Source organism: Xenopus laevis, chromosome 5L (genome assembly GCF_017654675.1).
Source record: "Xenopus laevis strain J_2021 chromosome 5L, Xenopus_laevis_v10.1, whole genome shotgun sequence".
NCBI classification, from domain to species: Eukaryota; Metazoa; Chordata; class Amphibia; order Anura; family Pipidae; genus Xenopus; species Xenopus laevis.
Genome location: NC_054379.1, coordinates 142,787,076 through 142,802,154, shown reverse-complemented (window position 1 = coordinate 142,802,154; position 15,079 = coordinate 142,787,076). Strand labels below are relative to the sequence as shown.

General features: G+C 36.5%; 1 protein-coding gene across 3 annotated transcripts in view; it reads right to left on the bottom strand.

Moving 5' to 3' along the window:
• The window catches only part of stag1.L (stromal antigen 1 L homeolog), a 109,982-nt gene that overhangs the window by 22,350 nt on the left and 72,553 nt on the right, over nt 1–15,079 (bottom strand). For all 3 annotated transcript variants that reach the window (XM_041562318.1, NM_001096108.1, XM_018262099.2), the window contains 6 exon segments: nt 14,450–14,523; nt 13,921–14,044; nt 12,941–13,039; nt 6,521–6,600; nt 5,028–5,135; nt 956–1,070 (listed from right to left, as the gene is read on the bottom strand). In XM_041562318.1, the coding sequence (XP_041418252.1) occupies nt 956–1,070; nt 5,028–5,135; nt 6,521–6,600; nt 12,941–13,039; nt 13,921–14,044; nt 14,450–14,523 (600 nt within the window).

The following is a 15,079-nucleotide window of genomic DNA, read 5'->3' as shown; positions in this document are numbered from 1 at the left end:
GAAGTAACACTAAAAAAATGAAAGTTTTAAAGTAATGAAACTGTAACTGTTATCCTGCACTGGTAAAACTGATGGGTTTGCTTCAGAAACACTACTATAGTTAATTTAAACAAGCTGCAGTAGTGTTTTGAGGGCTGTAAGGAAGTGTTACTTCCATTAACAAAAGCCTCTCGTCACTTCACTGGTTTATAATTAAATGTAGTCATTATTTTATTACTATATTATGCAGCAGTAAAGCAAAACATTTTTATACTGTTTTCAGTGGTTTTATTTTCAGTTAGGAAAACAAGTGCAGCAAAAATACACCAAAGCACTAATAACAAACTCATTAAAAACACTGTACAGATATGGGACCTGTTATCCAGAATGCTCAGGACCTGGGGTTTTCCTGATAAGGTAAGATTCAAATTACGGAAATATCCATTAAGTCTACTAGATAATCATATAAACTTTAAATAAACCCAATAGACTGGTTTTGTTTGCTATAAGGAATAATTATATCTTAGTTGGGATAAGGTACAAGGTCCTATTTGATTATTACAGAGAAAAAATAAATCATTTTTAAAGATTTGGATTATTTGATTATAATGGAGTCTATGGGAGACAACTTTCTGGATAATGGGTTTCCGGACAACAGATCCCATAACTGTAGTATTTCCAGTGTGTGTAAAACCTCCTCCACTTAAAAGCAATGAACTATGTGACAATTTGAGTCATATAATTTGATCCTCCATGTCAATGTAATATTTGGAATTGGAACTCCCAACACTTCTTCCTACTAAATATACAATGGAACTTTATACGGCAAACATTGTAGCTATACTGCCATACAAGCTTAGCTGAAACATGTTAGCGGGAGCTGTACTATAGCACAGCAATGCTATCCCTCAAACTGCATTAAAGCATTTATATGACAAAAACCTATTTAACTAATGTCTGTCTTCTACTTTCTTACCTCACTTTCCAAAAAAAAGAGGACTAACATCTTAACAAGGTTTCCATTTGGACTGCTCCGTCCTCTCCTTTTGGCCAAGGCTTCTTCAGCTTGTGGATCATGTCTGCTGAATAACCTGTACATAAAACAAACAATACATATTTAACCAGGTTTTACAGAACAGCAGCCTTTTCAGTTTACTCTATATCTATTATACAAGAATATTTAATTATAAAAACATAAGGGCAAGTAGCCCAATAAACCTAATAAATATCAAACCATAATACAGGTAGGAGACCAGTTATTCAGAATGCTTGGGAGCCCTTTCTGTAATTTGGATTTCCATACTATCCATCTACTACACAATCATATAAACATTAAATAAACCCAATGGGCTCTACTACACAATCATACAAACATTAAATAAACCCAATGGGCTGGTTTTGCTTCAAATAATTATTATTTATATCTTAGTTAGGATCAAGTACAAGGTACTGTTCTATTATTACAGAGAAAAAGGAAATCATTTAAAAAAAATGTTGATTATTTGGATAAAATCAAGTCTATGGGAGATGGCCTTTCCGTAATTCGGAGCTTTCTGAATAATGGGTTGCCTGATAACTGATCCCATACCTGTAGTTTAACAACTGCTAACCATTTACCTGTAAAAAATAAATTAATAAAAACAAAAAAAACTTTTAAGTAACTTATTACAGCAATATTAGAAAGGTGCTACAGAAAACACTTTCATTTTACATAAAATACCCTGACTACTACGGAAAAATGCCAATCTATAGGACATCCTCGTCTACGGGGCGACTAATCTCCCCTAGATACCTTCCTGCCAGCTAGAATGTAAATTGCTGGTGGGATGGCACCCGAAGTTTTCTCGTGAGGCAACCTCGGAAAACGAAAGGCATTTAGAGGCTATTAGTCGCCGAAGAAGAGGTGATTGTCACTGGGCGACTAATCTCCCCCAGTAGCCTTGTCTTCCACCACTCTGATCAGTCCTTCAAATGACGGATTCCAGAGTGCACAGATAGCTAGCCAATGAAAGACTAATCAGTGTTTTGACACCAGTGAAGAAAATGTAATATGCAAATTGCAAAGCTTTAGATTGATTTATAACTCCAAGAGCACAACCCCCCCCCCCCCCCAATTCAATCTGAAAGAGAATCTGGAGTAGTCAAGTGACAGACTCTTATCAAATTCTCAATGCCACATTTTTGAGTGATAAACGGCAGCTGGTGCTTTGCCCCCACCCATGATGCTACAAAATACTATAAATCGATATGCATGCCATTACCCTAAACATTTAGGGGCATATTTATTATGCTGTGTAAAACGAAATTTGATGAAAAAACTGTAAAAAGCTGTGTAAAATAAACAGCGAATTTATCAAGGTGTGTGTAATTTTACGCCATGTGAAAGCCAGATTTGCTGCCGTTATTTCACATTGCTTCCGGCAGAAGTCACTAAGAAAAGACGAGTAAAAATGTTATGCCTGGCTATGTGTGGTGTATTATCCCACTGTTTTTTACTCAGCATAATAAATATGCCCCTTAGCATATCCTGTGTCAGCCATGGACTGTTGGCTGGGGCCAAGCTTTTTAGCTAATAAAGCTCCGAAATACAATATGATGATTTCCCATAGATTCCTTTTTAAAGGAGAACTAAACCCTAAAAATGGATGCCATCTTTTATATACAGAATTTATTGCAGCAGTCTTAAGCTTCAGCTTGTCAATAGCAGCAATGATCCAGGACTTCAGACTTGTCACAGGGGGTCACCATCTTGGAAAGTGTCTGTGACACTCACATGCTCCGTGGGCTCTGAGCAGCTGTTGAGAAGCTAAGCTTAGGGGTCGTCACTAATTATCAAGCAGAAAATAAGGTTGGGCTGTAATATAAACTGATGCTTAAGGCGGATTATTAAATTCTGATGCTAATTGCACTGGTTTCTGTGCTGCCATGTAGTAATTATCTGTATTAATTACTAATCAGCCTTATATTGTGACATTTCTAGGCTATGTGTACTGTATATTGTGAGTGGGTCCCTAAGCTCAGTAAGTGACAGCAGCACAGAGCATGTGCAGTGAATCAACAGAAAAGAAGATGGGGAGCTACAGGGGCATCTTTGGAGACACAGATCTTCCCTGCTAAAGGGCTGTGGTTGCCTTGGGCTGATATAGAGACCTAAAATATAATGTACAACATTTATAGCCTATTTCTTTAGTTAAGCTTTACTTCTCCTTTAAACAGTTCAGTTTGTACTTGATGATAACTAAGTTGCATGAATTAATACAGATTACAAAACCATACTAAGCCACAATGAGCGGAACTTAACGCTTTTAAATTGCTTTCGTAATGAAAACCATTTAGACCAGTTTTGGACCATTATTCGCTTCTCTCAAGTTCTGTGCTGGCCCGGTGTATTGATTTAAACTATATTTTACAAATAGCTGAAAAAATATTCTAGCCACAATTACCCAGGTGTTCAATTACTTGCACATTTGGGTAGTTTAAGCGCAATTAAAAAAAAAAACCTAAGATTATTTTGCATTTATCATCATCTGTGTAGTTTAGGCAAATAAGCCAATAAGCAATGGGTTCTCAAGTGTTTTGCTCAATGTCATTCATTCATCCATCAGAGCTGCCAAAGCAGCTTTTCAAGAGACTAAAATAGAAAATGTTGCAATCCACTCACTGGCAAAGGAAAAACCAATGAGTAGCTATTAAAGATTTTTTTAAACATTTTTTGTTTCCAATATTGACAGTGCTTTTTACAGGAACAGACAGACCCTGGACATTTCCCAGCCCGCTGGGCATTAATAAATTCTCAATTTTACCATTTATTCCTGTGTTGCATGAAGTGACATTTGCAATTGGTTTTCACTTTTTATTATTTTTAGTTTTTGAGTTATTTAGCTTTTTATTCAGAAGCTCTCCAGGTTGCAATTTCAGCAAACTGGTTGCTAGGGTCCAAATTACCATAGCAACCATGCATTGATTTGAATAAGAGACTGGATTATAAATAGGAGAGTGCCTAAATAAAAAGATAAATAATAAAAAGTAGCAATAACAATAAAATGTGTAGCCTTACAGAACATTTGTTTTTAGATGGGGTCAGTGACCCCATTTGAAAGCTTGAAAGAGTCAGAAGAAGAAGGCAAATAATAAAAAAAAAACTATAAATAAATAAAGCCCAGTTGAAAAGTTGCTAAAAATTGGCCATTTTATAACATACTAAAAGTGAACAACCTCACGTAACATAAATCCTATAGGAAGAAAAAGGTTTTTTTTTTTTTATGAAAAAAGGAGGCTGATCAAAATGAGGTTTCTACACTTGTATAGAGGACACTTCTGTGAAACATCTGTTGTGATGACCCTCTCAGATTGCAAACATAATGGCCTATATTGGTACAGTTGCCAATATTTAAAAACAACGCCTAGGGATGATTGGTCGCCTCTCTTTTAACTAAATGTGAGAATTCAATTAAAAGGCGTATAGTATAAAACATTCTCTCTCTATAAGTATGATTTTTTTAATGGAGCGGTAAGCACTCATATTCAATACATAGAGGTTATAGAATTAACAGACATGCCAAGCGGGGGATTCACAAAACTGGAGTAAATTTTACTCTGTAGTTATAACATACAGCAATAAATCATGTTGACATGTAAGACGTGAATGCAAATTTGAGCCTGTGTATAGCCACGTTTACTACTAATAATTCAGTGGATAGAAAACATACAACAATTTTGACTCAAAAACGTAATTTGGGATCAAAATTGCATGCATATTCTATTATGAAATATCAGCGGCTTAAAGCAAGCCTGTATGTTTGCATATAGATGCAGTCCAATGTAGCACAACCAGGCCTGATCACACACTCAACAAACTGTGCTGCAGTACAGTGTGTACATGACCTGTATCTGTAACGTGCAGTTTATATCTATAAAGACTGTTTAATTTAGGAAAATAACAGAATTAGAAAACTAGAGATTTGCCCATGATCACCCAGTAAATGAACGCAGAACTATGACTGCTGCTGATCATAGGCAGAAGTCACAAATGCCCATAGTAAACGTACTTTTTATGAAGAAAGTCTCCAGCTGCTACAGCTACAGGCCGGTGTGCAGAGTACACAAGGTGGTAAACATTTTCACAGTCTTCATTGGACAAAGCTTCTTCACTTCCACTGTGGAAAAAAAAGACAAAAACACTATATTTATCGTTAACTATTAACTTGTACAATTTTGATTGGAAGAATCTATTAGTAGAGAGAAAGGTTAACAAGGATTCCGGTGAAAAAGTACATATATGGCCTCCTCTTAAGGTGCATACTAAAGAGAAGGTCTAAATATAGCATTTATTAGAAAAACAAACCACACTGCTAATTACATTATCATAAGTGGTTTATTGATTTTCAAATGTCAGACTAAATTGCATTGTCAAAGGCACTGCCTGTAAACTGTAAGAATCTTGCTAATTGCATCTAATTCCTTTCAGCTCATCTTCCAGAGACCAAGAATTAAGTGGGAAAAGAGGAGTAAACAGACCTGTTGCATCCAAATATAGGATGCAGATATGTGATTGCTTTATACTAAATTATATTCCTTGGTCCATTTTGCCATAACCGTACGCATTTAGGAATATATGTTCTGAAAAAAACACCATTGAACACTTCATTCAAGCACAGAAGTGTGAAGAAAATATGTCTTTATGGAATGATATTCAAGCCTGTCATACAATGGACATACTGCAATATACTATAAATAATATTAGAATAAATATACAGGTATGGTGGCCAGTTATCCGGAAACCAGTTATCCAGTAAGCTCTGAATTACAGAAAGGCTGTCTCACACAGACTCCATTTTATCCAAATTTTTAAAAATGATTTCCTTTTTCTCTGTAATAATAAAACAGTACCATGTACTTGATCCAAACTGAGATATAATTAATCCTATTTGGAAGCAAAACCAGCCTATTGGGTTTATTTAATGTTTATATGATTTTCTAGTAGACTTAAGGAAAAGCCCAGGTCCCAAGCATTCTGGATAACAGATCCCATACCTGTATATATAAGCAACAATAATAAGTACTGTATATTAAGGAAGACTTTTTATAATACCATTACAGAAACAATTGTTCTTTCCAAGAAAGTGCTAAAAATAGAAGCATAAAGTCTCAATTTTCAGCTTTTTGAACTCTTTCAGGGAATCTGCCAAAACTGTTGCTCAAAAGATAAAAAAAAATAATAATATAGTAAATCCAGGATTTGGCCTTTTTCAGCAGGATTCGGATGAATCCTTCTGCCCGGCCGAACCAAATCCTAATTTGCATATGCAAATTGGGAGCGGGGAGGGAAATTGCATTACTTTTTGTCACAAAACAAGGAAGTAAAAAATGTTTTCCCTTCCCAACCCTAATTTGCATATGCAAATTAGGATTCATATTCTGTTCTGTCAAATCTATGTGCACCTGATCTCTGCACATGAAGCAGAGAAATGTACGTATTATGCAAAAGCTGAAAAGTATATGAAATGCTAAACTTCATGGCATTCCTTAGATGGAGACTCACTGTAGAATAAGTGTCACAAGGCGGATGGCTTCAACGGCAACATCGTACTCCTTATCCAGAGTCATGGAAACTATCCGGTCCTGGAAGATACAAAATTATATTTAAAAAGTGCAACTGCAAAAATGATTGACGAAGATAAGTCTAGGCTAGGGGTATAATTAGTCTAATTATTATTGCAAATTTTATCTGCCCTCAACCCATCACCTAAACACCCTTTAACATTTTCAACAGGGTGTGTTTGATCATGGTGGCTTATCAAAATGCCTGCTATCCAAATTAGAATTCCAGTGGGAAGCAACACTGATCTCCCCAATACTGCATTACCAGCTAATATCATGATTGTGGGTTGCCTGATGAATCCTACAGGGTTGAAATATAGCCAGTGACAACAATGTTAATAGATAATGAAAAAAACATTTTGAAAAATGTGGGTAGCTGTGTTGTTCAAAGACCTGCATTTGTTGTCTTGGAATACAAATCAACATGACAGCAGGATAAAACATTAAATAATTTCATATTTTTCCCCACAAAGATTTCCAGGGTATTCCCATTTCTGCAGCACCTCAAACCTATTCTTCTAAAAACTGCATGTGAACTAATGAGAAGAGTGCCAGTAACAATTTTCTGCTGTATGTAAATATGAGGCTGTCCATTGGAGGGCACTTGAATCCACTTTTTGGCGCACATCAAAACCTTCAAAGACAGACAACACAATGCCTTTGTGAGTTTGCCTCCTTTAGAGGAAGACGTTCTATGGATTTGCTTCCCATTTACCAACGTTATTTCTACTGCTAATATAGTATTTAACCATCATGCTGTAAACCTTAATGTAATCTGCAGCAAAACATTCATTTATTAAAGGTTATAGGGCCTTAACTGATAACTTCAAAGATTTTAGATATACAGGTTTTATATTTATTAAAGAGAGACAGTTCGTCAAATGTCTCTGTTTATTTGCATGGGATTTTAAGAAATCTCCTCTGACCAACTAGAGGAGAGTCCGATTACCCTTTAATAATAAATATGCCCCAAAAATCTACAAAAAATATATTCCTGAAAATGTTAATTTACGCTCCCAATGTAATACAATAAGCAGGTTCAGCTTCGTTTTATGTAAGTTGTATCTTCGAAGATAGGGTAAAGGAATAGTTTTCTGGTTAAAGGGAAAGTTCACCTTCAATGAAGCAGCTGCAATACTTTAGCACTTCCCAAAGTAAATCAGTTTAGCCATTTTGAATATTTAAAAAAAAAAATGCTCCTTTCATTATGTTTGCTTATAAAGTAAGTGCTGACAGAATCAACAGGTTGAAAGAATTATGTTGATACAGTATAGGAAGAATAAATGGAAACAAGGGTAACATAGGTTGCCAACAGCTCTGTTTCTATTTCACTCACTTGCATTGAATAAATTAAAAACTGCCAACTGTGCATGCACCCCTTTCCTCAATCACTCGCTGATCATTAATAGCACTGGCTGCCAATTGTGCATGTTCCTTCTCCTCCTTATTCATTTGCATAGCATTAGTCTGACAGATGGGCATACTCTGTAGAGATTCAATCTTATGCTGCACCAACTCTTCCTCCAGTGCCCATGGATGACGCCAAACCAGATGAAAAGATCAGCACTTCTTTTGTATGAAGACATACCCCAGTTATGAGTAGGGCTTCCTTTTTTTTTTTTTTTTAAGGAAAGTTTTTATTGTTTTTATTCCCAATTATACAGTGACACATAATAATAATAATAAAAAAAAATTACAGGACACAACAAATACAGTGTGTTATGTAACCTAAAGGTCTTGGTCATAGAATTAAAGGTAAGGATCCAATTGAAAGTCAGGCTTGGTTTACTGTAGAGGTCAGAGAGTTAAGTCTCAAAGGGCACTAACAGTCCTAATTTCAGCAAGATTGAAAGTCGTTGAGGCTCACAGCCCGGATTCCCACCAGGGGCTTCAGATTTAATCACATTTTTAGTATATACCTCTGGCTTCATAGGTAAGTTTAATGAGAGGAATAAGGCGGATTCAGAAGGGTCTAGTGGGTGGAGGCATAGTATAGTAGTACCCTGGTTAGGGCTTCCTTTTACTTTATTTTCCATTTCTTTTTTTAGTAAAACATATGGGAATAGGGCAATGCTGCATTTATCACTATACAGTATGTGGTTTAGATAAGTGCTCATTCTAGGGTCTTCTACCTTCTTTCTGTCAGAGGTAAACACCCTTCTTCTGCACAGTAGTGCAACATTTTTTGGTGCTTTAGGGCTCTTACAGACGAGCGTTTGAAGCTGCGCTCCCCTGCATTCCGTTTTTATACGTTCAGCCGCAGGGCGCATGTAAGCGCCGAACGCAGGTTGAGATGCAACATGCTGCATTTTTCCTGCGTTCGGCGCCTACATGCGCCCGTGTGAGTACAGCCCCATTGAAAAAAACAATGCGTCTACTCCTGCGCTCCCCTGTGGCTGAACGCATATAAATGGAACGCAGGGGAGCGCAGCTTCAAACGCTCGTCTGTAAGTGCCCTTATAGAGATGTTTTGATAATTATAATATTCATGAGAAGCAGCTGCCATACTGGTTGCTACGACAACAAAAAAACTATAAAAAAAACTTAAAACAACTGCTCCATCTTCACAGGTCAATATAAAAAAAAGAAAAGTTGAATAAGGCTTGGTTTGGTTAAACAATACAATTTAATCATACACTGATTTACGGAAAGAATATCTGACGATATCAATGGATGACTGTCACTTGTAGTTGTCGTACATAACTTTTGTACGATTGCTGTCATGGCCAGAACATCGTCCGATTCGTTCTTTTACTGCTTTATCATTAATCTGAATGGTTAGTTGCGGGAATATTGCACAATATGATCGTTTGTCTGTTATGTGGCTAAAATCTGCACATATTTGGCCAGCTTTAACATTGTCATCTGAAGTCTGTGATATGCCAACAGCTGATGACACAATTTCCTCTGTGCTAAGTTGGGATATAGATCAATTTAAGCGATGATCATATTATAGTTATGCCAGAGCTATTTACATCTATTACAGTTACTGTATATATTCCGTCAAGTGCTGCATGATTGAACTCATCTAAATAACGTATGTATCCTATATATTAAATTTTTAGCAGGAATGACTACATTAAATATAAATATCAATTTAACAAGAATGCTCTGACAGAGCAAACATCATGAAGAGTGAAAAACAAATGCAATGAAATGAGACACGCTCCTAAGCATCACACCTAACTTAGCAAATATTTATGGTACTGTACCACTCAACATCTCATCATTTAGTCAAGCCATTAGGGACCCAGGTCTGTCTTCTCCAGAAAACCTTGCAACAGTATATTTAAAAATATGACATTTGAAAGTTCAATGCACCAGAAAACACTATTAAAGCTTGAGTATAGAGGAAGGGAAAATCTATCTGAACAGTAATGAGAGACAATAAAATTCTGTGTATGCAGATTTCCCCAGGAGCCCGCTTGACTTGGATGAATTCTGTTCTCAAGCGAGCCTTGGTCACTAGTATCCTAGCCTTGAGGCAAAGCCACCTTCTTGGCTGTAAGAGCAGTTCTTCATTTTTCTGTGCTGTGAAGAGACATTTCTACTCGCTCCCATTGGTAACTCCCTTTTACTGCCGCACGTTCTAGTGTCATTTGTTCCTAAGTCTATAAAAACTCGTTATTCCTTTGTTAGGGGTTCAGACTTTTTGCGAGATCAGAAAAATTAATTTATCAGTGTTTGCAGATGACGCAAAACTATCCAACCCAATTGATTCAATCCAGGATGTGGCATCCTTGCAACACGATCTTGACAAACTGGCAATCTGGGCAGCTAAGTGGCAGATGAGATTCAATGTTGATTAATGTAAAGTCATGTACCTGGGATGTAAAAATATCCAAGCCACTTATCCCCGTAATCGGACTGCACTAGGCAAATCCATTATGGAAAAGGACTTTGGAGTCCTTGTAGATGATAAACTTGGCTGTAGCAAGCAATGCCAGTCAGCAGCATCAAGGGCAAATAAGGTATTGAGCTGTATTAAAAGGGGCATATAGTCACGGAAAGACGGAGGTCATTCTTCCACTGTATAGAGCACTTGTAAGGCCCCATCTAGAATATGCCGTACAGTTTTGGTCTCCAGGGCTCAAACAGGACATTATTATATTAGAGAGGGTACAGAGAAGGGCAACTAAGCTGGTGAAGGTATGGAAAATCTTAGCTATGAGGAAAAACTGGCCAAAATGGGGATGTCCACAATTAAGAAGCGATTAAGGGGGAAATGATAATGTATAAATATATAAGGGGACCATATAATAATCTCTCTAATGCTTTATTTACCAGTAGGGTTTTTTTACAGTGAGAGCTGTGAAGATGTGGAATTCTCTCCCTGAATCAATTGTACAGGCTGATACAGTAGATAGCTTTAAGAAGGGATTGGAATGCTTTTTAGCAAGTGAGGGAATACAGGGTTATGGGGGATAGCTCAAGTTGATCCAGGGACTAGTCCGATTGCCATTTTGGAGTCAGAAAGGAAATTTTTCCCCCTCTGAGGCAAATTGTAGAGGCTTCAAATGGGTTTTTTTTTTGCCTTCCTCTGGATCAACTAGCATTTAGACAGGTTAAAAAAGAGTTTTGTTTTCTTTTTTTCAACCTAACGTACTATGTTAGAATCCACGGAGCTCGTATCAAGTAAACTTTAGTCTTTTATGTCAAGGGATCTCCAGTTTCTGAATTTCCACAACAGTCTATTCCCTTCTGTTTACAAATGTCAAAGCCGAGTGACCAAGGGATTGTCATTACACCCTCTGTAAAGCATGCAAGTATTTCAAACATTCTCATTTAAAAAATTGCCCAACAAAGTCACTGTTTTATTGGAGTTACGTGGACGGGTATCTTCTCAGTTCAATCGCAACTGTCTCATATGAACCAATATACACAAAGAAATCTGGATACTTTAACTGATTTTTAGTATTGCTCTAAAAAGGGAATATTCTGCATGCAGTAAAGGACTGTCAGCAGTAACTGATCTGCAGAGACGGAATCCTTCTGACAAGTATGTCAGCATTTATTTGCAACAGGTAATGACTTTAGAAGCAACTGGACTGTGAATTAGTGGTGACTGTGTTATCATTCATAACAATTTCAGTAAAAAATCAGTGGCAGTAGTGAACGAGAGGTCACCAATGACTTTCAGTTTTGCCCCAATGATAACTTTAAATGTCTGTTGATTTTCTTCAACATGTTTTTATAAAGCTCCATTATATTCTGTAGTACTGTACTTTAGAAGGGTGTATTTATCTAAAATACAAATAATGACCCATATAGGATATGAGACACAAGATGTAAGGAGAGTAAAAAAGTTTGAAAAGTGAAAGATATGACACTAAGCATTATTTTACCAGGTGGCAGTGGCATTTCACAGATGAGAGTAAGCTGAAATGTTTTCTAAGGGTAACGGCACACGCTGCTATTTCAGTAGATTAGCTGCCCAGCGACAAATCGTTTCTTCTTCGTGCGACTAATCCCCCCTGAACCGCATTTCAGCTGGCTAGATTCCAAATCGCCAGTGGGATGGCACTCGGAGTACTTCGTTTTCCGAAGTTGCCTCAGGAGGAAACTTCAGGCAACTTCGGAAAGCTGAAGTGATGCAACTGCCACCCCGCCAGCGATTTACATTCTAGCTGGCGGGAAGGCAGTTCGGGGAGATTAGTCGCCCGAAGTAGAAGCGATTTGTCGCTGGGTGATTTTGTAGTGGAAGCCAGAATAAGGAATGGTAAAGAGGCATGGCAAAATAAGAATGTTTGGTAAGTTGTATGAGCCTGCCAGCTGCATTATTATGGAATGGCGTCAACAAACAAAAGGAAGTTGCAGTAGGCGGTCATGATGAAACTGTGGATTAGAACTTTAGTAGGATCTTGTTGATTCAGGGCCAAATTTTAGAAATATTACACTGGTGTAAGTGACATTATTTGGATAAGTGTAGAAGAGAGAGAGACACAGAGAGAGAGATGATGTAGACAGAGACAGTAGAGAGAGTGAAAGCGAGAGATAAGCTGCCTTGCAGCACCAGGTCCTAAGTTTAAAGCCAACCTAGCAACTAACTGGAATGAGTGTATGTTTCCCCATGTCTGTGTGGATTTCCTATTACTCCTTTTTCTTCTGACAGAGCAAAATCATGCAGGCAGGTGAAGCGGTTCCTAGTAAAATGGACATAAGTCAGGGATGTTTGATTGTAAGCTCCACTGGTGCAGGGACTGATATGAATGATGAACAATCTTTATAAAGCACTGAATACAAATTACATGGCTATATAAAAGAAAGAATATTTGCAAGGGGAGAAAATATGTGGTGGACCAATAGAACAAAACAAGGAATTGAACTATTCCTGGAATCCAGCAGTAATTTCTTGACTTACTTTAAACCTGTTTGTGAAGAGCTCTAATTTGGGGAACAGCTCTCTGTTGGTATATAGACTCTGCAAGGCTTTCAGACACTTCAATCTCACTTCACCTTGCTACATGACAGTGGGAGGAGGGGGAGAAAAAACAACTTATTACAGTAAATCAAAGCATACATTCTATTAAATAAATGATTAGATACACCACATTTGCATTGTTTATATATTAAAAAAAAAAAAAAAACATGCAGAGACCAGCCATGATGTGCTCTCTAAATAGACATTTTAATGGCTATCTAGCTGTTAAAGTGTAAAAACACAGAAAAACACTTTTTTGTTCTAGTGTTGGTCAAACACTAGGAGGCACATTTATCAAAGGTCGAATTTTAAATTAAATGTGAATTTTTTTTTTTTACTCGAATACATATAAATATACTCAAATTCGACAAGGAGGGTATTTAATGAAAAACTTGAACCTCAAAAAAGGGGAACGAATATCACTGACCCGAAAACTTGAACTCGACTAAACTCGCATAGAGTTTTATCTCTGGAAAAAAATTAGAATGTCAGGCAGGCAATTAACATCTTCAAATGGGACACTGGACCTCTGCCATTGACTTCTACATGAACTCAGCAAGTTTTAGGTGGCAAATAGTCAAATTCGAATTGTTCCAGGTACGATCAATCTCAAATTCGAATTTAAATTTGAATTCAAGTTTTGGTTATTCCCAACTTGAATTTGTGAGTTTTGACCAATAATCCAACTCAAAAATTCGAATTCCCAATTCGAACCTTAATAAATCTGCCCCTGGTGACTGATGATTCTATCTATATAAGCAGGAAACTAGTTTTTTTTTCTACACATCAAATTTCGTAAAATACTCATTTTGACAGAGAGGATGACCATTGCAGCTACATGGTATCAGCTACATAATTTCTAGATTACATTAATATTTACTTATAATAATTACATGTGATTAAGTTCATTCTAAACTCACCCGGTCATGAAGCGTCCAACCAACGTACTTTAAATAGCTGTCATTTAGGAAAGCATCACTGTACATTTTCATCCATACCCCTATTTCTTCAATGCAGATTGCCCTGATCTCAGCAATTGCATCTCTATGGAAAAATCAAACAAACATATTTTTTTAACTGAGTAGTAAAAACATGGGCTACACTATCCTAAATTATACTACGGAAACCCATTTTACCAACTGCCAGTGTACGTAATGAAGAGTCAAACACATAATCCAGAACAGCTGCAATGTACATATTTTTACGTTCTACATAAATAGAACCCAAGTTATTATGCAAATGATCATTTCATTTTAAGAGCTAGTCTGAAAAATGTAAACCTAAAGTAAAATTAGGTGAGTGCTGATACTGATAGAATTTTTCTAAATATATCTTAAATTAGAACATAACATTAATAGCATATGATTTAAAATAGTCTAAAAATCACCTAAAAGCATTTCTAGGATTCTAGAATGAAACATGTACACAAATAGGGAAATAAACACTTACCTATATCTGTGAACAAATATTCCCTTGAAAATAGAATTCATCATATTTTCAATTTCATCTTGATTTTCTTGAAGCTACAGTAAATTAGATAAAAATACAAATAGACAAAGAAACAAAGCATTAGATGATTGCAATTCATACTTTTTAAAGACAGGAGGAGCTCTGACCTTCTACAGTTAAGTTTAATGACAGAAACTAGATGCATTTGTCATAAAGAGAAGGGGTAAATTATAAATAGATAATATCCACGAACCGTTTACCAAAACATATTTCTACAATTCTTACAAAGGTAAATTTTACATTATTTTAGTGTGCTAAATATTGTAGTAACTCTAAATACCATTGTACATGCCTGCAGTCTAATGATTAAGGAGCATCTGGAGGTGAAGTTGAGAATTCAAAGAACACCTGACAAATAAATCTGTCTCTAAAACACTGTATAATGACACAAACACAGTGGAATTTCCTAACATAAATCTGCTTTGTTGGGCAAAACACTGACTTTGTAGTTGTTGCGCCTAAGACTTACCTATACCTATTAGTCTACGGGGAATGGAATTCCTACTTCACATTTATTAAGCTATTGTAACTGCGTAGATGCTAAAAAACAAAACAGTGCTGCTGTTACTA